The 24609-nt window shown below is 49.7% G+C and overlaps 1 protein-coding gene across 3 annotated transcripts in view; it reads left to right on the top strand.

The window, feature by feature from the left end:
* Positions 1-24609, top strand: part of LOC140598330 (cell adhesion molecule CEACAM1-like) — a 72870-nt gene that overhangs the window by 46150 nt on the left and 2111 nt on the right. Inside the window, exons 1-6 of one of the 3 annotated variants that reach the window (XM_072754028.1) lie at positions 1839-2202; positions 3017-3376; positions 5999-6274; positions 16240-16599; positions 19214-19489; positions 23526-23646. In XM_072754028.1, coding sequence (XP_072610129.1) covers positions 2139-2202; positions 3017-3376; positions 5999-6274; positions 16240-16599; positions 19214-19489; positions 23526-23646 — 1457 coding nt within the window. In that variant the 5' untranslated portion in view covers positions 1839-2138. Of the gene's footprint in view, positions 1-1838; positions 2203-3016; positions 3377-5998; positions 6275-16239; positions 16600-19213; positions 19490-23525; positions 23647-24609 lie in introns of those variants that run through there. The other 2 variants (XM_072754048.1, XM_072754038.1) reach the window with 2 other exon arrangements.

Genomic DNA, 24609 nt, shown 5'->3' with positions numbered 1-24609 from the left:
TGCTATGTCTCCCTAAAGGTTTCTCAGCAGTCCAAGGAGTCCAGGGGAACCAGGGAATGTTCCCAGGCAGGTGGAACAGGAGAACTGAGGATCTGCCTTTGTTTTCAAGGGGCTGAGGGTCTCCTCCCCTTTCCAGAGGCAGCCTTGGGTTTGCTCAGCTGAGTCTCTGGGTGGAGTCACTCCAGCTCCTGGGTCCTGTGGGAGATTGAGAGCAGAGCACAGACAGGGACACAAATGACATGGAGGCAGTGCCCCCACCCCCTAGGTTGTGATGGGGGAGACAGGGCATTGTGTCCAGCCTCCCAGACAGCTGTGGTTTTTCCAAAGTCTAAAGAAACCTCTACTGGCTCATTCATTGAAATCTCAAGGAAAGACAGATCCTCCTGTGAAGCACATCCCTGAGTGGATAATTCTCCTGACACAGGATCAGGAATCTTCTGGAGAGTGCCTGTCTTCTCCCTGGAGTCACCTACCCTTGGGTGGACTCAGGCAGTCTATGACTCACAGGGACCAGGACCAGGGCTGACCAGTCCCTCACCTCTGCCCAGGGCTCAGGGCCCACTCACCTCCTTTGGAGCCTGGTCAGCATCCCGGGTGTAACCCCAGCATCGCTTCCAGGGGACAACATAGTGACGTGTAGACAACAACTAGGAAAACAAACCCTGAAGCTGACTTGGGCTAAAGGGGAGAAGGAGGAGCATGATTTCCATCCCTTTCTCCAACAGACCCTCTGGTCCCTCGTATCTGCTCTCTCTGTCTAGAGCCCTAGGAACACCCCCAATCTGTCAGAGGTCCCTATGTAGCTCTCCATTGTCTGCCTGGCTCCACCCAAGGCAGAAGCAGAGTAACCACAGGCGGGTTCCCTAGGCAGATGACAGACGCTACACAGGATGCCAAGGAGCACATAGACAGTCTCTGGACCACAGTTCAGCTAACAGACCCTGAGAGGGAGGGTATCCACAAAACATTTTCTGGAATCTAGGGAGCCTCAACCACCCAATTTACCACCATCATTTTCTCTTCCCAGACATGCAGGGATCCCCCCTCCCATCTGGGAACTGAGCTTCTCAGACACCTGGTCTTGAGTCTCTGCTTCCCTGGAAGCAGAGGTCAAGCTAGTGACACCCAGGGATGACACTGGGTCCCTCACCAGGAATCACGCGGCCAGCCACTTTCTCACCCCCAGTCTTCTCTGTGACCTTGCTGCCAGAAGGAAATTCATCCTCCCCAGAGCTGATGAGATCACTGGGGAGACCATGCCCAGCTGGGCGTCTCTGTTACCAAGGGAAACGATCCCCTGGATTTGTGTGTGGTGCCCACAGACTCAAGGCCAGGACACAGCACAGGCAAAAGAGGGACAGGGACAAGGGTCACCCTCTCAGGGAACCGGGTCCCCCTCAGCCCGGCTCTTCAAAGCCTGCTCCCCGGGGCCAGGAGCATCCGCGTCCCCTGGGAGCTGGTTAGATGCAGGCTCCGGGGTCCACACCACACCTGCGGAGTCAGATCTGCTTTTCCACAGGATCTGCGGACCCTCCCTCCGTGGGCACAGAGCAGAGGCGGCCCCGGCGCCACGTCCCGGGGTCTCAGCCTGGCTGCGCATCTGCTAAAGCCGCCTGTCCAAGGGTCACCTGGGCCTCCGCAGGCTTGATGACGTTCCCAGGTGATCCCCAGGCCCGGTGGGGGTGACGTCCCGGGACAGGAGCTCTGGGGGCGGCCCCGGACTCCCGCTCTGCAGGGGGAAGCCCCAGGGCCAGGAGGGAGGGCTGTGGGGGCGCGGACCCTGCACCTCGCCCCCAAGCTGCGGGGCGCGCCCCGGACCCGACGCCCCGGGCTCGTGCTCCTGCCAAGCAGGCCGGGTGCGCGCTCGCGTCTGCCGGGAAATCCCAGCGGAAGACCGAGAGGCCTCAGCAGCTGCGGGGACCCTCGGGGACAGAGGATGGGAACCCGGGACCTGCCGTCGGGGGGGGGGGGGGGGCCGGCGAGCCCCCGCCCGGCCCACGTGACCCGGCCCCGCCCCCAGAGGCGGCCCCGCGCGGAGGGGGAAGGACGCGGAGCTGCCGGGCGGGACCGCGGGGCCCCAGCGTCTGCGCGGCGGCAGCTGCTCTCCCCTGGGCCGGACGGAGCGGGCAGCGGGCACCATGGAGCCCCCCTCGGCCTCTCCCCGAGCAGGGCGCGGCCCCTGGCGGGAGCTCCTGCTGGCAGGTGAGGGGCCGATCCCCTGGGAGGGGGGGGAGGACGGGGGAGCGGCGGCCTGGGGCCTGGGGGGGACGGGGCTCCGCAGGGGACGGGGCGGCGGGCGGGGCGGGGGAGCCGGCTCAGCGGCGGGACGGCCTCGGGATCTGCAGGTGGGGGTGAGGGGCTGTGTCCCAAGGGCCTCCTCACCGGGACTCAGTTTTGCAACCTCACGGAAACCACACCCAGGGACCCCAAACCCTGCCCTTGCCACCACCCTGGGATCCTGACCCATAAGCGCCAGGCTCGGAGGGCCCTGGGGACGCTCAGCCCTGGGTATTTGCAGCCGGGCCACCCCGGGGACAGCACAGAGCAGACCAGTCCCTGCCCTCCCTGAGCTCACTTCTCTGGGAGGAAGACAGACCCGCAGAGACATCTAGAATGTCATGTCCGGTGAGGACAAGCCCCCTGAAGGGAACAGAGCAGGGAACTGTCAGGACTAGAAGACAGAGGGTCGGTCCTCAGAGGAGCGGGTCAGGACAGGCTTCTCCCAAGGACCCCTGAGTGTGAGCAGGTATCTGCGGGCAGTCAGAGAGAGAGCCACAGACATCTGAGGGAGAGCGTTCAAAACAGAGGAAAATACCTTCAGAGGCCCGGAATTAGCATAATCATTCCACTGACTTTGACCAGCAGCAGACATACACCGACACCCAGGTATGTGTGCATGTTCACACACCCACACCAAGAAGCTGGGGGATGAGGACCTGCTCCATGCCCAGGGCCCCAGCTCTCCATCCCAACACATAGGTCAGAACACTGATCCGTCCCCTCTCTTGCCTCCTAGTCTCACTCTTAGCCTTCTGGAACCCGCCCACCACTGCCCAAGGCACTGTGGAGTCCGTGCCTCCCAATGCTGCTGAAGGGAAGGACGTTCTTCTGCGGGTCCTCAATCTGCCTGGGGATACAGTAAGCCTTGCCTGGTTCAGAGGGGAAATTGTATCGCCTGCCCATCAAATTCTATTATATGTAATAGACACCAAAGTCACTCTCCCGGGGCCTGCATACAGCGGCAGAGAGACAATATACCCCAACGGATCCCTGCTGTTCCAGAACATCACCCTGAACGATTCAGGATATTATATCCTACAAAGCATAAACAGAAAATTTGAAATTGCACTAGTACGTGGACAGCTCCGAGTATTCCGTGAGTAATTCCTCTCACCGCTGTTGTCGGGTGGGGGGAATTCTACTTCACACACACAGGATTCACAGGCCTGCACTGGGCCTCCATGGCTCTCTGCTTTATGTCCCTGTGGTGGTTCAAGCATTTAGTGCAGGACACACAGTGGAAACACATTTCCAAAGATCAGAATTTGACTCCTGGATTCCAGCCCAGCAGACGTTCCCTGCAAAGAGAATAAGCCTGACAGGTGTAACTCAGCAAAGGGAGACAGATTCAGTCCAGCCACTGGAGCTCCTCCCTGTGATCATGACTCTGAGAAAGTCCCTGAGGGGCTCAGTCGTGGCCAGGCCTGAGGGGTGCCTAGGATCCTCACATAGAAGCTCAGGCCAGAAAGCCGCTGCCTAGACCCTGTTTCAGGGCTTCTGACTCCTGTGACCAAGCTAGGGGAGTCTGTGCTAGGTTTGGGTTTTGGCTTCCTGGCAAGGCTGACTGGGAGCAATGATCTCCTGGTGCCTGACTCCTGAGGTTCCTGAGCGGGTCACCTGCCAGGGCTCAGCATCTGGGGAGGGGCACAGCCTCATCCCTCACCTGAGAGGTGGGGCGGGGAGCAGAGATAGGCAAGGTCCCTGAGACACCGTCTGAGTGCCCTGGAAGACAGGAGACCCCAGAGGAAGGTCAGCACCCCCAAGAGGGAACAGAGGAGAGAAGATTCTCCCACAGGGTCTGTCTACAGCCGCGGCCCCATCTCCTCCTCCTCCACCCAGGGGGCATCTATGAACCCTGAGACCAGCAGGTAGATCAGTTCTTTCTTCTTAGGGATCCACAGCTCAAGGCCGATTTTCTTGTCTGGAAGTGAGAGCAAATGGAGAATTCATGGTTTTACTCAAGAACTAAATTACCTTCAACAACAATCAGAGTCAGTGCGGGGAATGCCCAGGTCTCCCCTCAGTGGCCGATCCACAGCTTCTGCATTGGACCTGGACTCACTGTTTCCCGATGTGTTGGTGTGATCCCACGGGCGTGTAAGGGAAAGGACTCCGCCCTCTCCTCCTGACCATGTACCCTGAACCCGCACAAGATCCAACATCTCAATTGCTCCTTCATGAAGGAGGAAAGGAATGAGTGAATGATTCACAGATCTTCAGATCTGGACCCTGGCCCTGGCCACACCTGCTCCCTGTCCTTCCAGGGGCTGAGAGTTATGTTCTGTCCCTCTGACCAGCAGCCCCTCAGGCCACTCCCTGAGAAGAGTCTCCTGACGCCTGTGGTGTTGCTTGGCCATGGGAGAATTTGCAGGGCTGCACTGGCTCTGCCCCTCGGTCAGCTGTGGGCTCTTCCTGCCTGGAGTCTTTGAAATCACTTGTAACCTCCCCAGCTCACAGCCTGGGACATTTCTGGCTCCCTGCTCTTTCCATGTCATTCATCTTCCTCCTCCTCCTCCTCCTCCTCCTCCTCCTCCTCCTCCTCCTCCTTTTCAGCTGGGACTAGACCTGCTCTGCACAGCTCCCTCTACTCTTAAGCCTTCCCTGGAATCTTCTGCTAAGCCCTGTGGCCAGGCCCACCATCCCAGGCTATTGCCTGGAGGACAGAGAAATCAGAGAAGCAGCCTCTGCCAGTCACCTCCTGTTTCAAAAAGATTTGATTGATTGATTGATTGATTGATTGATTGAGAGGGAGAGAGAGAGAGAACATGAGCAGGGAGCTTAATGCAGGACTCCATCCCTGGATCCTGGGATCATAACCTGAGCCAAAGGCAAACACTTAACCACTAAACAACCTGGATGCCCCCTTTCAGTCACCCCTGTCTGTAGTCTGGCCAAACTGTGTCTCCAGGTGTACCAGAGCCGCCCTGCAGTGAGGCCACTGGGAAACGGGAAAGGGAGAGCCCTGACACAGTCCCTCTACTATGTCCTGACTCTGCAGTCTCCCAGTTCTCTAACACTGTATGACCCCAGCACATTTGATCCAACACTGAGAGAACACTGCATAATGGTGCCCAACTGCAATATAGGTAGATGCCCCCATGACGTCCCTTCATGGCACAGAAGGAGCAGTGCCAAAGTACATATTTATACCCACAGCTAAGAGTACCAGCCTTCTGTGGAAACTGTGACCATACTCTAAAGAGGTTCTCCCTGTAATAGTCAATCCACAGGCAGAAAGTAAAAGTCTTATTCAGATTGAGAAACCCTTTAGATTGGAGCTTCTCCAACACTTAAGCTCAGAAAGACTGGCTGGGCCGTTCTCATTTTCTAATAAATCATTTCACAAAAGAGAAATAAATGCCTTCCCTTACTATGTAAAGCTACCATACTAGAGAGAGGGCCTGATCTTTTCAGAAAGCTCAGGAAATGTTCCCAAGAAGCCAGTAGCTATAAAATTCCCCCTAACATTGAGGAAGCTGCACATGGAGATTTAGAAGGTTCCTGGTGCTGACGCTACAGAGATATCCAGGAAGAGCAGACACGTGACAGAGGGCCAGTGTTAGAGGGACAGCCCTGTCCTGACAGACTGCCACCTGAACACAGACACTCAACCTTGTGCAGGAGGCAGGGCCATCCTCAGGGGCACCTTGACAGAGCTCGCTGGGTCGCCAGGCCACAGGCCCACTCTCATGCTGTCACCTCCTCTGTTTCTCCACAGAGCCAGTGTCCCAGCCCCTTCTCACTGCCAGCAACACCACAGTCACAGAAGATGACTGTGTGGTCCTGACCTGCTCCTCAAGTGACACCGGGGTCTCTATCCAGTGGTTCTTCAATGGCCAGATTCTAACGCTCACGGATAGGAAGAAGCTGTCCCAGGACAACAGCACCCTCACCATAGACCCTGTCAGGAAGGAGGATGCCGGGAAATACGAGTGTGAGGTCTCTAATCCGGCCAGTCTCCACAAAAGTGACCCTGTCAGGCTGGATGTGGAAGGTAAATGACACCTTGTCCTGTGTTACATCTCCCTGGGAAGATAACTCTACCAGTGATGTGCAAATGATAGAAAGCCCAGAGGGCAGGAGAGCAGAATAGAACCAGAGACCATTTCAGTAAACAGAATGGGAGTGTGGTGAAGACCTGAGTCTCTGAATCAAATACACTTAGTTTCTGATCCTAGGTCTGGCTTTTACTGTGTGACCTTACACAAACGTCCTTTCTTCCTCGATTACCATTTTTTTACGTGTGGTAAAATATACATAAGTTTTATCATTTTAAGCATTTTAGGTATACAGTTCTGTAGTATATTTGTATTTTTGTGCAACCATCACCACCATCCGTTAAACACTCCTGCCCCTAAGCCCAGTAACCACCACCCTGCCCGCTGTCTCTTATGACTGTGATTATTCGAAGTACCTTGAATAAGTGAAACCATAAGAATATTTGTTTTGTGTGTGTCGGTGTCTGGATTTCTTCACTTAGCATAAGGTCTTCAGGGTTCATCCATGGTGTGGTGCCCATCAGAATTCTGTTCCACTTTAAGACTGAATAATATTCCCTCATGTATGTGTATCACACTTTGTGTATCATTTGTCTGTTTATGAACTTTTGGGTTTTTTCTACCATTTGGCTCTTGTGAATAATGCTGCTAGAAACATGGGCGTACAAGTATCTATTGAAACCCCTGCTCTCAGTACTTTGGAGCAGAGACTCAGAAGTGGAGATGGATGCTGCATCAAATGATAATTCTTTGTTCATTTTTTGATGAACTGCCAAACCATTTCCACATTGATTGCACTGTTTTACAGTCCGAACAGGAGAGGCAGGGAACTTCCAGCTCCACATCCTCACCAACACTTGTTTTCTGTTTTGAATTTTTTTATTTTAATAATAGTCATGCTAATGGACATGAGGTGATATCTTATGATGGTTTTTATCTTCATTTCCCTGATGATGAATGACGTAGAGCATCTTTTCATGTGGCTCTTGGCCATCTGGATGTCTTTTTTGGAGATGTGTCTGTTCAAGTCCTCTGCCTATTTCTGATTAGATTTTTTGTTGTTGAGATGTATGTAGTTCTCTATTATGGATACTAAACCCCTGTGGGATATATGAATTGAAATATTTCATTCCACTCTGTGGGTTGTCTTTTTTTGTTGTTGATAGTGTCCTTTGATGTGCAAAAGTTTTTAATTTAAATTGAAACCCAATTTATCTTTTGTTACCTGTGCTTTTACTTTCATATCCAAGAAAATATTGCCAATTTCAAAGTCATGAATCTTCGCACTGTATATTTTCTAAGAGTTTGTATTATTCTAACTCTTACATGTAAGTCTGTGATCTACTTTTAGTTAATTTTTTGTCTTTGGTGTTAAGTAAGGGTTCAGTTCCTTTGCATGCACATATTGATTTCCCAACACCCATTTGCTGGAAAGACTGACTTTTCTCCAATGTGAATGGTCTTGGCACCCCTGTCATAAATGGTTTGACCGTGTATGTAAGGGTTATTTCTGGAATCTCTATGATATTCGTCTATTTGTTTGTCTTCATGCGAGTACTACACTGTTTTGGTTACTGTAGCTTAGCGGTAAGTTTTGAAATCAGGAAAGATGAGTCCTTCACCTTTGTTCTTTCTTAAGATTGTTTTGGATATTTTGAGGTCCCTTGAAATTCCATATGAATTTTAGGATAGATTACTCTATTTCTGCAAAAAACAAAAAGGAGTCTTGGGTTTTGATCAAGATTGTATTGAGTCTGCAGATCACTTTGTGTAGTACAGTCATCCTTACAATATTAAATATTCCAACCATGAACATGGAATGTCTTTCCATTTATTTAGGTCTTTAAATTCTTTCAGCAATGCTTTGTAGTTTTCAGTGTGTAAGTCTTTCACCTCCTTGGTTCAATTAGTTGCTAAGTATTTTATTCTTCTTGATGCTGTGGTAAATAGAATTTTCGTAATTTACTCCTCAGACTATTCATTGTTAGTGTGTAGAAATACAACTGATTTTTGCATATCAATTTCATATCTTACAACTTTGCTGCATTTATTAGTTAAGACATATTTTATGTGGACCCTTTAGTGTTTTCTGTGTGTGAGTTCATGTCATTTGTGGACAAAGATCATTTTCTTCTAATTTTGGAGGAGGGGCAAGATGGCGGAAGAGTAGGGTCCCCAAATCACCCGTCCCCAACAAATTACCTGGATAACCTTCAAATCATCCTGAAAATCTACGAATTTGGCCTGAGATTTAAAGAGAGAACAGCTGGAATGCTACAGTGAGAAGAATTCGCGCTTCTATCAAGGTAGGAAGACGGGGAAAAAGAAATAAAGAAACAAAAGGCATCCAAGGGGGAGGGGCCCCGCGAGGAGTCGGGTGAAGGCCGGGGCCAGTGTCCCCAGGACAGGAGAGCCCCGTCCCGGAGGAGCAGGAGCTGCACCAACCTTCCCGGGGGAAAGGGGCTCGCAGGGAGTCAGAGCAGGACCCCAGGGAGGGCGGGGATGCCCTCGGGCTCCCTGGGACACTAACAACACTAACAGGCACCTGCTGCAGGCGCAGGAGAGTGCACCGAGCTCCCTAAGGGCTGCAGCGCGCACGGCGGGACCCGGAGCAGCTCGGAGGGGCTCGGGCGGCGGCTCCGTGGAAGGGGCTGCATGGCCGGGAGCGCGAATCCAATAGTGCAGGCCCCGGAGCACAGGGCCCGGGGACACAGCCCAGGATCCGGCCTCCCCCGGGACAGGCAGAGGCTGGGAGGGCCCAGGACAACGAGGACGCTCCTGCCCGGGGCTGAGCAGAGCAGCGGCCCCGCCCCGGAGCCTCCAGGCCCTGCAGACGGAGAGCCGCGGAGTTACTGCGGGAGCTGAATCCAGGTTTCCTGAGCTGCCATAGCCACTGGGGTTGTTCCTCCTGAGGCCTCACGGGGTAAACAACCCCCACTGAGCCCTGCACCAGGCAGGGGACGGAGCAGCCCCCCCCAATGCTAACACCTGAAAATCAGCACAACAGGCCCCTGCCCCAGAAGACCAGCTAGACGGACCAGTTCTAGGGGAAGTCAAGGGACTTAAAGTATACAGAATCAGAAGATACTCCCCTGTGTTTTTTGTTTTTTTTTTTTGTTTTTCTTTTTTTTTGTTGTTGTTGTTGTTTTCTTTCTTTTTGATTTCTGATTGCTTCCCCCACCCCCTTTTTTTTTCACCTTTCTTTTTCTTTCTCTTTTTCTTCCCTTTTTTCCCTTTTTTTCTTCTTTCTCTTTTTTCTTTTTCTCTTTTCTTTCCTTCTCTCTCTTTTCCTCCTTTTCCCAATACAACTTGTTTTTGGCCACTCTGCACTGAGCAAAATGACTAGAAGGAAAACCTCACCTCAAAAGAAAGAATCAGAAACAGTCCTCTCCCACAGAGTTACAAAATCTGGATTACAATTCAATGTCAGAAAGCCAATTCAGAAGCACTATTATACAGCTACTGGTGGCTCTAGAAAAAAGCAATAAAGGACTCAAGAGACTTCATGACTGCAGAATTTAGATCCAATCAGGCAGAAATTAAAAATCAATTGAATGAGATGCAATCCAAACTAGAAGTCCTAACGACGAGGGTTAACGAGGTGGAAGAAAGAGTGAGTGACATAGAAGACAAGTTGATGGCAAAGAGGGAAACTGAGGAAAAAAGAGACAGACAATTAAGAGACCTTGAAGACAGATTAGGGGAAATAAACGACAGCCTGAGGAAGAAAAACCTAGTTGAATTGGGGTTCCCGAGGGTGCCGAAAGGGACTGAGGGCCAGAATATGTATTTTGAACAAATCCTAGCTGAAAACTTTCCTAATCTGGGAAGGGAAACAGGCATTCAGATCCAGGAAATAGAGAGATCCCCCCATAAAATCAATAAAAACCGTTCAACACCTTGATATTTAATAGTGAAGCTTGCAAATTCCAAAGAGAAGAGAAGATCCTTAAAGCAGCAAGAGACAGAAAGTCCCTGACTTTTATGGGGAGGAGTATTAGGGTAACAGCAGACCTCTCCACAGAGACCTGGCAGGCCAGAAAGGGCTGGCAGGATATATTCAGGGACCTAAATGAGAAGAACATGTAACCAAGAATACTTTATCCAGCAAGGCTCTCATTCAAAATGGAAGGAGAGATAAAGAGCTTCCAAGACAGGCAGGAACTGAAAGAATATGTGACCTCCAAACCAGCTCTGCAAGAAATTTTAAGGGGGACTCTTAAAATTCCCTTTTAAGAAGAAGTTCAGTGGAACAATCCACAAAAACAAGGACTGAATAGATATCATGATGACACTAAACTCATATCTGTCAATAGTAACTCTGAACGTGAACGGGCTTAATGACCCCATCAAAAGGCGCGGGGTTTCAGACTGGATAAAAGAGCAAGACCCATCTATTTGCTGTCTACAAGAGACTCATTTTAGACAGAAGGACACCTACAGCCTGAAAATAAAAGGTTGGAAACCATTTATCATTCAAATGGTCCTCAAAAGAAAGCAGGGGTAGCCATCCTTATATCAGATAAACTAAAATTTACCCGAAGACTGTAGTGAGAGATGAAGAGGGACACTATCTCATACTTAAAGGATCTATCCAACAAGAAGACTTAACAATCCTCAATATATATGCACCGAATGTGGGAGCTGCCAAATATTTAAACCAATTAATAACCAAAGTGAAGAAATACATAGATAATAATACACTTACACTTGGTGACTTCAATCTAGCTCTTTCTACCCTCGATAGGTCTTCTAAGCACAACATCTCCAAAGAAATGAGAGCTTTAAATGATACACTGGACCAGATGGATTTCACAGATATCTACAGAACTGTCCATGCAAACTCAACTGAATACACATTCTTCTCAAGTGCACATTGACCTTTCTCCAGAATAGACCACATATTGCATCACAAATCGGGTCTGAACCGATACCAAAAGATTGGGATCGTCCCCTGCACATTTTCAGACCATAATGCCTTGATATTAGAACTATATCACAACAAGAAGTTTGGAAGGACCTCAAACATGTGGACGTTAAGGACCATGCTGCTAAAAGATGAAAGGGTCAACCAGGAAATTAAGGAAGAATTAAAAAGATTCATGGAAACTAATGAGAATGAAGATACAACCATTCAAAATCTTTGAGATGCAGCAAAAGCAGTCCTGAGGGGGGAATACATCGCAATACAAGCATCCGTTCAAAAACTGGAAAGAACTCAAATACAAAAGCTAACCTTACACACAAAGGAGCTAGAGAAAAAACAGCAAATAGATCCTACACCCAGCAGAAGAAGAGAGTTCATAAAGATTCGAGCAGAACTCAACAAAATCGAGACCATAAGAACTGTGGAACAGATCAACAAAACCAGGAGTTGGTTCTTTGAAAGAATTAATAAGATAGATAAACGATTAATTAGCCAGCCTTATTAAAAAGAAGAGAGAGAAGACTCAAATTAATAAAATCATGAATGAGAAAGGAGAGATCACTACCAACACCAAGGAAATACAAACGATTTTGAAAACATATTATGGACAGCTCTACGCCAATAAATTAGGCAATCTAGAAGAAATGGATGCATTTCTGGAGAGCCACAAACTCCCAAAACTGGAATAGGAAGAAATAGAAATCCTGAACAGGCCAATAACCAGGGAGGAAATTGAAGCAGTCATCAAAAGCCTCCCAAGACACAAAAGTCCAGGGCCTGATGGCTTCCCAGGGGAATTCTATCAAACGTTTAAAGAAGAAACCATACCTATTCTACTAAAGCTGTTTGGAAAGATAGAAAGTGATGGAGTACTTCCAAATTCATTCCATGAGGCCAGCATCACCTAAATTCTAAAACCAGACAAAGACCCCACCAAAAGGAGAATTACAGACCAATATCCCTGATGAACATGGATGCAAAAATTCTCAACAAGATACTAGCCAATAGGATCCAACAACACATTAAGAAAATTACTCACCTTGACCAAGTAGGATGCATCCCCGGGACACAAGGCTGGTTCAACACTCGTAAAACAATCAATGTGATTCATCATATCAGCAAGAGAAAAACCAAGAACCATATGATCCTCTCATTAGATGCAGAGAAAGCATTTGACAAAATACAGCATCCATTCCTGATCAAAACTCTTCAGAGTGTAGGGATAGAGGGAACATTCCTCAACATCTTAAAAGCCATCTACGAAAAGCCCACAGCAAATATAATTCTCAATGGGGAAGCACTGGGAGCCTTTCCCCTAAGATCAGGAACAAGACAGGGATGTCCACTCTCACCACTGCTGTTCAGCATAGTACTAGAAGTCCTCGCCTCAGCAATCAGACAACAAAAAGACATTAAAGGCATTCAAATTGGCAAAGAAGAAGTCAAACACTCCCTCTTCGCCGATGACATGATACTCTACATAGAAAACCCAAAAGCCTCCACCCCAAGATTGCTAAAACTCATACAGCAATTTGGCAGTGTGGCAGCATACAAAATCAATGCCCAGAAATCAATGGCATTTCTATACACTAACAGTGAGACTGAAGAATGAGAAATGAAGGCGTCAATCCCATTTACAATTGCACCCAAAAGCATAAGACACCTAGGAATAAACCTAATCAAAGAGGTAAAGGATCTATACCCTAAAAACTGTAGAACACTTCTGAAAGAAATTGAGGAAGACACAAAGAGATGGAAAAAAATTCCATGCTCATGGATTGGAAGAATTAATATTGTGAAAATGTCAATGTTACCCAGGCCAATTTACACATTTAACGCAATCCCTATCAAAATATCATGGACTTTCTTCAGGGAGTGAGAACAAATTATTTTAAGATGTGTGTGGAATCAGAAAAGATCCCGAATAGCCAGGGGAATTTTAAAAAAGAAAACCCTATCTGGGGGCATCACAATGCCAGATTTCAGGCTGCACTACAAAGCTGTGGTCATCAAGACAGTGTGGTACTGGCACAAAAACAGACACATAGATCAATGGAACAGAATAGAGAACCCAGAAGTGGACCCTGAACTTTATGGTCAACTAATATTCGATCAAGGAGGAAAGACTATCCACTGGAAGAAAGACAGACTCTTCAATAAATGGTGTTGGGAAAATTGGACATCCACGTGCAGAGGAATGAAACTAGACCACTCTCTTTCACCATACACAAAGATAAACTCAAAATGGATGTAAGTTCTAAATGTGAGACAAATTCCATCAAAATCCTAGAGGAGAACACAGGCAACACCCTTTTTGAACTCGGCCACAGTAACTTCTTGCAAGATACATCCACGAAGGCAAAAGAAACAAAAGCAAAAATGAACTATTAGGACTTCATCAAGATAAGAAACTTTTGCACAGCAAAGGATACAGTCAACAAACTAAAAGACAACCTACAGAATGGGAGAAGATATTTGCAAATGACATGTCAGATAAAGGGCTAGTTTCCAAGATCTATAAAGAACTTCTTAAACTCAACACCAAAGAAGCAAACAATCCAATCATGAAATGGGCAAAAGACATGAACAGAAATCTCACAGAGGAAGACAGACATGGCCAACACGCACATGAGAAATTGCTCCGCATCACTTGCCATCAGGGAAATACAAATCAAAACCACAATGAGATACCCCCTCACACCAGTGAGAATGGGGAAAATTAACAAGGCAGGAAACCTCAAATGTTGGAGAGGATGTGGAGAAAGAGGAACCCTCTTACACTGTTGGTGGGAATGTGAACTGGTGCAGCCACTCTGGAAAACTGTGTGGAGGTTCCTCAAAGAGTTGAAGAGTAACCACAGGAGGGTTCCCCAGGCAGATGACAGACGCTACACAGGATGCCGAGGAGCACATAGACAGTCTCTGGACCACAGTTCAGCTAACAGACCCTGAGAGGGAGGGTCTCCTCAAAACATTTTCTGGAATCTAGGGAGCCTCAACCACCCAATTTACCACCATCATTTTCTCTTCCCAGACATGCAGGGATCCCAGCCTCCCATCTGGGAACTGAGCTTCTCAGACACCTGGTCCTGAGTCTCTGCTTCCCTGGAAGCAGAGGTCAAGCTAGTGACACCCAGGGATGACACTGGGTCCCTCACCAGGAATCACGCGGCCAGCCACTTTCTCACCCCCAGTCTTCTCTGTGACCTTGCTGCCAGAAGGAAATTCATCCTCCCCAGAGCTGATGAGATCACTGGGGAGACCATGCCCAGCTGGGCGTCTCTGTTACCAAGGGAAACGATCCCCTGGATTTGTGTGTGGTGCCCACAGACTCAAGGCCAGGACACAGCACAGGCAAAAGAGGGACAGGGACAAGGGTCACCCTCTCAGGGAACCGGGTCCCCCTCAGCCCGGCTCTTCAAAGCCTGCTCCCCGGGGCCAGGAGCATCCGCGTCCCCTGGGAGCTGGTTAGATGCAGGCTCCGGGGTCCACACCACACCTGCGGAGTCAGATCTGCTTTTCCACAGGATCTGCGGACCCTCCCTCCGTGGGCACAGAGCAGAGGCGGCCCCGGCGCCACGTCCCGGGGTCTCAGCCTGGCTGCGCATCTGCTAAAGCCGCCTGTCCAGGGGTCACCTGGGCCTCCGCAGGCTTGATGACGTTCCCAGGTGATCCCCAGGCCCGGTGGGGGTGACGTCCCGGGACAGGCGCTCTGGAGGCGGCCCCGGGCTCCCGCTCTGCAGGGGGAAGCCCCAGGGCCAGGAGGGAGGGCTGTGGGGGCGCAGACCCTGCACCTCGCCCCCGAGCTGCGGGGCGCGCCCCGGACCCGACGCCCCGGGCTCGTGCTCGTGCCGAGCAGGCCGGGTGCGCGCTCGCGTCTGCCGGGAAATCCCAGCGGAAGACCGAGAGGCCTCAGCAGCTGCGGGGACCCTCGGGGACAGAGGATGGGAACCCGGGACCTGCCGTCGGGGGAGGGGGGGGGGCCGGCGAGCCCCCGCCCGGCCCACGTGACCCGGCCCCGCCCCCAGAGGCGGCCCCGCGCGGAGGGGGAAGGACGCGGAGCTGCCGGGCGGGACCGCGGGGCCCGAGCGTCTGCGCGGCGGCAGCTGCTCTCCCCCGGGCCGGACGGAGCGGGCAGCGGGCACCATGGAGCCCCCCTCGGCCTCTCCCCGAGCAGGGCGCGGCCCCTGGCGGGAGCTCCTGCTGGCAGGTGAGGGGCCGATCCCCTGGGAGGGGCGGGAGGTCGGGGGAGCGGCGGCCTGGGGCCTGGGGGGGGGCGGGGGGGGACGGGGCTCCGCAGGGGACGGGGCGGCGGGCGGGGCGGGGGAGCCGGCTCAGCGGCGGGACGGCCTCGGGATCTGCAGGTGGGGGTGAGGGGCTGTGTCCCAAGGGCCTCCTCAGCGGGACTCAGTTTTGCAACCTGACGGAAACCACACCCAGGGACCCCAAACCCTGCCCTTGCCACCACCCTGGGATCCTGACCCATAAGCGCCAGGCTCGGAGGGCCCTGGGGACGCTCAGCCCTGGGTATTTGCAGCCGGGCCACCCCGGGGTACAGCACAGAGCAGACCAGTCCCTGCACCCTGAGCTCACTTCTCTGGGAGGAAGACACACCCGCAGAGACATCTGGAATGTCATGTCGGGTAAGGACAAGCCACCTGAAGGGAACAGAGCAGGGAACTGTCAGGACTAGAAGACAGAGGGTCGGTCCTCAGAGGAGCGGGTCAGGACAGGCTTCTCCCAAGGACCCCTGAGTGTGAGCAGGCATCTGCGGGCAGTCAGAGAGAGAGCCACAGACATCTGAGGGAGAGCGTTCAAAACAGAGGAAATTGCCTTCAGAGGCCCGGAATTAGCATAATCATTCCACTGACTTTGACCAGCAGCAGACATACACAGACACCCAGGTATGTGTGCATGTTCACACACCCACACCAAGAAGCTGGGGGATGAGGACCTGCTCCATGCCCAGGGCCCCAGCTCTCCATCCCAACACATAGGTCAGAACACTGATCCGTCCCCTCTCTTGCCTCCTAGTCTCACTCTTAGCCTTCTGGAACCCGCCCACCACTGCCCAAGGCACTGTGGAATTGGTGCCTGTCCATGCTGCTGAAGGGAAGGATGCTCTTCTGCGGGTCCCCAATCTGCCTGGGGATACAGCAAGCCTTGCCTGGTTCAGAGGGGAAATTGTATTGCCTGCCCATCAAATTCTATTATATGTAATAAACACCAAAGCAACTACCCCGGGGCCTGCATACAGCGGCAGAGAGACAATATACCCCAATGGATCCCTGCTGTTCCGGAACATCACCCTGAATGATGCCGGATATTACAGCCTACACATCATAAACAGAAAATTTCAAACTACACTAGTACGTGGACAGCTCCGAGTATTCCGTGAGTAATTCCTCTCTCACCTCTGGTGTCAGGTGGGGGGAATTCTGCTTCACACACACAGGATTCATAGGCCTGCACTGGGCCTCCATCCCTCTCTGCTTTATGTCCCTGTAGTGGTTCAAGCATTTAGTGCAGGACACACAGTGGAAACACATTTCCAAAGATCAGAATTTGACCACTGGATTCCAGCCCAGCAGACGTTCCCTGCAAAGAGAACAAGCCTGACAGGTGTAACTCAGCAAAGGGAGACAGATTCAGTCCAGCCCCTGGAGCTCCTCCCTGTGATCATGACTCTGAGAAAGTCCCTGAGGGGCTCAGTTGTGGCGAGGCCTGAGGGGTCCCTAGGATCCTCACATAGAAGCTCAGGCCAGAAAGCCGCTGCCTAGACCCTGTTTCAGGGCTTCTCACTCCTGTGACCAAGCTACGGGAGGCTGTGCTAGGCTTGGGTTTTGGCTTCCTGACAGGGCTGACTGGGAGCAATGATCTCCTGGTGCCTGAGTCCTGAGGTTCCTGGGCGGTCACCTGCCAGGGCTCAGCATCTGGGGAGGGGCACAGCCTCATCCCTCACCTGAGAGGTGGGGCGGGGAGCAGAGATAGGCAAGGTCCCTGAGACACCGTCTGAGTGCCCTGGAAGACAGGAGACCCCAGAGGAAGGTCAGCACCCCGAAGGAGGAACAGAGGGGAGAAGGTGCTCCCACAGGGTCTGTCTGCAGCCGCGGCCCCATCTCCTCCTCCTCCACCCAGGGGGCCTTATTAGGCGTCTATGAACCCTGAGACCAGCTGATGGATCAGTTCTTTCTTCTTAGGGATCCACAGCTCAAGGCAGATTTTCTTGTCTGGAAGTGAGAGCAAATGGAGAATTCATGGTTTTACTCAAGAACTAAATTACCTTCAACAACAATCAGAGTCAGTGCGGGGAATGCCCAGGTCTCCCCTCAGTGGCCGATCCACAGCTTCTGCATTGGACCTGGACTCACTGTTTCCCGATGTGTTGGTGTGATCCCATGGGCGTGTAAGGGAAAGGACTCCACCCTCTCCTCCTGCCCATGTACCGTGAACCCGCACAGGGCCCAACATCTCAATTGCTCTTTCATGAAGGAGGAAAGGAATGAGTGAATGATTCTCTTCAGATCTGAACCCTGGCCCTGGCCACACCTGCTCCCTGTCCTTCCAGGGGCTGAGAGCCATGTTCTGTCCCTCTGACCAGCAGCCCCCCAGGCCACTCCCAGAGAAGAGTCCTCTGACTCCTGTGCTGTTGCTTGGCCATGGGAGGATTTGCAGGGCTGCACTGGCCCTGCCCTTCGGTCAGATGTGGGCTCTTCCTGCCTGGAGTCTTTGAAAGCACTTGTAACCTCCCCTGCTCACAGCCTGGGACATTTCTGGCTCCCTGCTCTTTCCATGTCATTCATCTTCCTTCTCCTCCTCCTCCTCCTCCTCCTCCTCCTCCTCCTCCTCCTCCTCCTTTTCAGCTGGGACTAGACCAGCTCTGCACAGCTCCCTCTACCCTTAAGCCTTCCCTGGAATCTTCTGCTAAGCCCTGTGGCCAGGCCCACCATCCCAGGCTATTGCCTGGAGGACAGAGAAATGAGAGCAGCAGCCTCTGCCAGTCACCTCCTGTTTTAAAACGATTTTATTAATTGGTTGCTTGATTGAGAGGGAGAGAGAGAGAGAACATGAGCAGGGACCTTAATGCAGGACTCCATCCCTGGACCCTGGGATCATAACCTGAGCCAAAGACAAACACTTAACCACTAAATAACCTGGATGCCCCCCTTCAGTCACCCCTGTCTGTAATATGGCCAAACTGTGACTCCAGGTGTACCAGAGCCGCCCTGCAGTGAGGCCACTGGGAAACGGGAAAGAGAGAGCCCTTTACTGTGTCCTGACTCTGCAGTCTCCCATTTCTCTAACACTGTATGACCCCAGCACATTTGATCCAACACTGAGCGAACACTGCATAATGGTGCCCAACTGCAATATAGGTAGATGCCCCCATGACGTCCCTTCATGGCATAGAAGGAGCAGTGCCAAAGTACATATTTATACCCACAGCTAAGAGTACCAGCCTTCTGTGAAAACTGTGACCACTACTCTAAAGAGGTTCTCCCTGTAATAGTCAATCCACAGGCAGGAAGTAAAAGTCTTATTCAGATTGAGAAACCCTTTAGATTGGAGCTTCTCCAAAACTAAGTACAGAAAGACTGGCTGGGCCGTTCTCATTTTCTAATAAATTATTTCACAAAAGAGAAATAAATGCCTTCCCTTACTATGTAAAGCTGCCACACTAGAGAGAGGGCCTGATCTTTTCAGAAAGCTCAGGAAATGTTCCCAAGAAGCCAGTGGCTATAAAATTCCCCCTAACGTTGAGGAAGCTGCACATGGAGATTTAGAATGTTCCTGGTGCTGACGGTACAGAGATATCCAGGAAGAGCAGACACGTGACAGAGGGCCAGTGTTAGAGGGACAGCCCTGTCCTGACAGACTGCCACCTGAACACAGACACTCAACCTTGTGCAGGAGGCAGGGCCATCCTCAGGGGCACCTTGACAGAGCTCGCTGGGTCGCCAGACCCCAGGCCCACTCTCATGCTGTCACCTCCTCTGTTTCTCCACAGAGCCAGTGTCCCAACCCCTTCTCACTGCCAGCAACACCACAGTCACAGAAGATGACTCTGTGGTCGTGACCTGCTCCTCAAGTAACACCGGGGTCTCTATCCAGTGGCTCTTCAATGGCCAGATTCTAATGCTCACGGATAGGAAGAAGGTGTCCCAGGACAACAGCACCCTCACCATAGACCCTGTCAGGAAGGAGGATGCCGGGAAATACGAGTGTGAGGTCTCCAATCCGGTCAGTTTCCGCAAAAGTGACCCTGTCAGGCTGGATGTGGAAGGTAAATGACACCTTGTCCTCTGTTCTAGTAATACTACTGAACTGTATACCTAAAATGGTTAAAAGGATAAAACTTACGTATATTTTACCACACAAAAAAATGGTTATCGAGCAAGAAAGGAATCTTGTGTAAGGTCACACAGTAAAAGCCAGACCTAGGATCAGAATCTAAGTGTATTTGATTCAGAGACTCAGGTCTTCACCACACTCCCATTCTGTTTACCGAAATGGTCTCTGATTCTATTCTCTCCTGCCCCCTGGGCCTTCTATCATTTGCTCATCATTTGTAGAGTTATCTTCCCAGGGAGATGTATTTGTATTTTTGTGCAACCATCACCACCATCCATTAAACACTCCTGCCCCTAAGTGTAGTAACCACCACCCTGCCTGCTCTCGCTTATGACTGTGATTATTCTAAGTACCTTGTATAAGTGGAATCATAACAATATTTGTTTTGTGTGTGTGTGTGTGTGTGTGTGTGTGTGTGTGTCTGGATTTCTTCATAAGTAAAACTATATGATAATTGTCGTCTTTGATTGATTCATTTTGCTCAGTATAATACTCCCCAGTTCGATCTCCATTGATATAAATGTTAAAATTTCATCCCTCTGATGGCTCGGTAATATTTCATCCTGCATATATGCATATATTAAACTTTTTATTCATATATATACTAATATATATATATGCTATTTGCCAATACCTTCTTTATGCATTCATCTACCAATGGATATCTGGGCTCATTCCACAGTTGGGCTACTCTGTATATTATTGCTGTAAACATTGGAGTGCAGGTCCCTTCGGATCACAACATTAGTGTCCTTCAGGGAAATTACTAGGAGTGCATTGGTGGGTCATGAGGTATCTCTATATTTAACTTCTTGAGGAATCTCCATGCTATTTTCCAGAGTGGCTGTACCAGCCTGCATCCCCACAAACAGTGTATGAGTCTTCCCCTTTCTCTGCACCCTCACCAACATTTGCTGTTTCCTGACTTGTTAATGTAACCATTCTGATGGCCATGAAGTGATATCTCATTGTGGTTTTACTTGTATTTCCATCATACCAAGTGATGTGGAGCATTTTTTATCATGTCTCTGTTGGCTATTTGTATGGCTTCTTTGGAGAAATGTCTGTTTGTGAATATCCAATGGAAAAAAGACAGTCTCCTCAAGGAATGGTTTTTGGAAAATTTGAAAGTCATATATAGAAAAAAAATGAAACTGGACCATTATCTTATACCATATACCAAGATAAACTCAAAATGGATGAAAAACCTAATCATGAGACAGGAATCCATCAAATTCCTACAGGAGAACACAGGCAGCAACCTCTTCAAACTTGGCCACAGAGCTTTCTGCTAGACGCATCTCCAGAGGTAATGGAAACAAAAACAAAAGGGAACTATTGGGACTTCATTGAGATACAAAGCTTTGCACAGCAAACAGTTGACAAAACCCAACAAACTCCCTACAGAATGGGAGAAGGTATTGGCAAATAGCACATCAGATAAAGGGCTAGTATCCAAGATATATAAAGAACTTTTCAAACTCAACATCCAAAAACCAAAGAATCCAGTTAAGAAATGTGAAGAACACATGAACAGACATTTCTGTTAATTTCTTTTGGGGGTAGTTTGTTGTTAATGCTAACAACAGAGAGCTTTTGTGTGTTGATTCTGTATCATGCAAATTTATTGAAATTATTTATGAGTTTGACAGTTTTCAGGGGGATCTTTATGTCTTTGGACATATAATTTCATATCATCTGCAAACAGACATAATTGTACTTATTTCTTTCCAATTGGTTGTATTCTGTTTATTTCCTTCTAATTATTTTGACTTGGATTTCTGAACTCTGTTGATTACAGCTTGTTTAAATGGTATATTTATCTTCTATGTAATCTAGAAGAAACATTTTCAGTGTTTCATCATAGAGTATGATGCTAGCTACGGGCATTTCATATATATCTTTTTTAAAAATTGTTTATTTTATTTTATTTATTCGTGATAGGCACACAGTGAGAGAGAGAGAGAGAGGCAGAGACACAGGCGAGGGAGAAGCAGGCTCCATGCACTGGGAGCCCGACGTGGGACTCGATCCCGGGTCTCCAGGATCGTGCCCTGGGCCAAAGGCAGGCGCTAAACCGCTGCGCCACCCAGGGATCCCTACATATATATCTTTATTATGATGTGGTAGTTTCTTGTATTCCTAATGGTGCCAGTATTCTGTATATAGTAAACCACTTCTCTACAGGAGGTTTTCGCCATGAGGGTCAATCCACAGATCTGCAGGTAAAAAGCTTCAGAGCGAGAAATCCTGTAGATTGAAAACTTTTTGAATCCTAGGCTATGAAGCCTGTCTCATTTCTTAGTAAATTGCCTTCCCTATTTTCCATAAAGCTGCCTTGTATACAGAGAGGGAAGGGTTGTGAGTCTTCCTCCCCGATGAAAGGTATGTAAGGAAAGAAGCTTCACCTTTTAAAGTCACAAAAATTGAAGAAATGAATCCATGGGGGAAAAAATGCCACCCGATAATGAGGATTATGGACACATGGATATAGAAGAGGTTCCTGCTGCTGATACTACAGAGCTGTCCAGTCGGAGCAGACACGTGAATGAGGCAATGTGAAGGCCAGAGGGGGAAGCATAGCCCTCTCCTTACATTCAACACCTGAACAAAGACACTCATCCTTCTGCAGATAGCAGGGCCATTCCCCGAGTCACCATTACATAGCTCACTGTGGCCTTAGGTTGGCCAAGATCTCAGAGGAAAGAGCATAGGCCTAAGCTCCAGGCTCATGCTCCTTCCATTACCTCTGTTTCTCCACAGATCCAGTGAACCAGCCCTCTCTCCAGGCCAGAAATGCCATAGACATAGAACATAATGCCAATGCCATAGGACAGAAAGACACTGTGGTCCTGATCTGCTCCACAAATAACACTGGGGTTCCATCCAGTGGTTCTTCAATGGGCAGAATCTAAAGCTCATAGAGTGGATGGAGCTGTCCCAGGTCCACAGCACCCTGACCATAAGCCCTGTCATGAGGGAGGCTGCTAGGAATTACCAGTGTGAGCTCTCCAACCTGCTTAGTTCCAGCTAACGTGATCCCCTCAGTGTGACTGTGACCTATGAGTGACCTTAAACTCCTCCACTTTCCTTCCTGTGTATTTTCCTGGCATGGGATGGATAAAGACCTGCAGGAAGTGTAGGCCTGTAGGACTTTGTGGATAAGATAACCAGACTAAGAATAATCTTGTAGCCTTTTGGTTCTGATATGTACCAGCTGTTGGACCTTGGGAAAGACACTCAAGCTCCTGATCCTGAGGGTTCTCATCTATAAAAGTGGAAACAACAGCTGGATCTTAAGGCTGTTGTGAGGGTTGTTAATATGAGCTCATGAGATGAAATCCTTCATACACAAATTTGCGACTCAATCAAATTTAGCAGCTATTATGTTTTTTGTCATTAACCTTTTTGTTACTAGCTGTACTATCACGTGGAATTGGGATTCAGTGCTGTCTTCTCACATTACAGGTCTGTGACCTTCCCTAATTTAGTTAAGCCCTTTCCACACTTAGACACTCATTTTGCACAGTGGGGATTACACCCTCAAGAGCAGAGAAGCAGATGAGATTAAATATAAAGTATATCCAAAGTGCTTTACACAGAACTGCCCTCAGAAGTCATCAGCTAATGTTATTCCCTTTAATCAGCGTTGAGTGGACAGATAAGGGTCTCCCTGTAGGAGCATCAATGACAATGAAAGGGAAGACACAGGGGAGAAGCATTTTGTGATAGGAAGATGAACAGAATGGTGGTCCTGGTGGGGGACAACATGAGAATTAGAGAAATTTCATGGTTTCATCTGAGGAAGAGATGAGATGCAGCAGTCTGGGGGTGAGGACTCTTTGTTGACAACCACCCAGACCTCAGTGGCCTTGACTTCCTCCATAAGCAGGCCCTTCCTTCTTGGCCCATCGTGGTATCCCCAGATTTGACTTCATACACCTTCCTTTCCCTATTTCATATTTCAGACAAAAGAAACAGCACAGGCCTCCCTTTGGGGTTCATCATTGGTATTGCACTCGGGGTTCTGCTCGGACTAGCACTCGTGGCTGCCCTGGGGTGTCTCCTGCTCTGCACAAGGAGTGGAAGGTATGATGGCGTTTCTCTCAGATGATCCTGTCACAGCTGACTTCCAGGCAAGAGGGAGAGCCAGTCGTGACCTAGGATTCTGGTGGCTCTTCCAGGGCTCCCAACTGCCCCATGGATTTTCCCTCTCATTTCATCTGGCTCCTTCCTCGCCAGCTGCAGACCTGGATGCTTCCTTCACAGGCTCGTTGGTTGTAAATTAGACACAATGTGGGAACAGCTCCTCAGGGTGGTCCTGGTTCACATGACAAATCTACAGCAGTGCTGACAGGAGTAAGGGCTCAATGAAGGGCATTTCTCATGGTTTATTTAAGTCCCCAAGTCCCATGAGGGGGATTTGCAGCCTCAGGATGTAAGGGTGGTCCTGGGAAAGTCACACAGCCGAGTGGAAGAACCTGACAGGGCACGTGGGATGGTCACCCCAAATTGCAGATGCAGGAACCATGACAGCACCACGCTGACTTGTGTGAGACCAGAGAACCTGGGATCACCTAGGGAAGGTCCTGGGATGTACTTTATGCCTCTTCCAGGCAGACGGAGATAGAGGATGGGTAATTGTCACATACAGCATCTCCTGGCCTTAGGGGGCGAGAGAATTACACAGCAGGGGCCCCACATTCAGGGATTCAGCATCCCCAGGGTTCCCAACATATCCTGAACTTGACACTGCAGCCTTACTCCTTCTACACATTCAAATCCTCATGTTTTATATCTTTCCTGGGTGGTCCATCGCTTTTCAGGACACGTTCTCCTAGATACCATCAACCTCTATGGCTTCCCATCTGGGTCCAGGACAGACTTGCTCCAACGCCTTTCCTTATCCCCTCTCCTCGACCCTTGCCCTGCTAAACAACAGTGGTGGAGACAGGGTTTCTGTAACTCCTGCCTGATTGTCCTCCTTATCCCCAACTATAACAACAAAACTGTGACCTCGCCTTGCATCCCTCACACTTAAGCCTGATCTTT

The sequence above is a fragment of the Vulpes vulpes genome, chromosome 1, assembly GCF_048418805.1.
Source record: "Vulpes vulpes isolate BD-2025 chromosome 1, VulVul3, whole genome shotgun sequence".
In the NCBI taxonomy this organism is placed as follows: Eukaryota; Metazoa; Chordata; class Mammalia; order Carnivora; family Canidae; genus Vulpes; species Vulpes vulpes.
The sequence above is the reverse complement of the archived record's forward strand: the minus strand, read 5'-3'. Positions and strand labels throughout refer to the sequence as shown.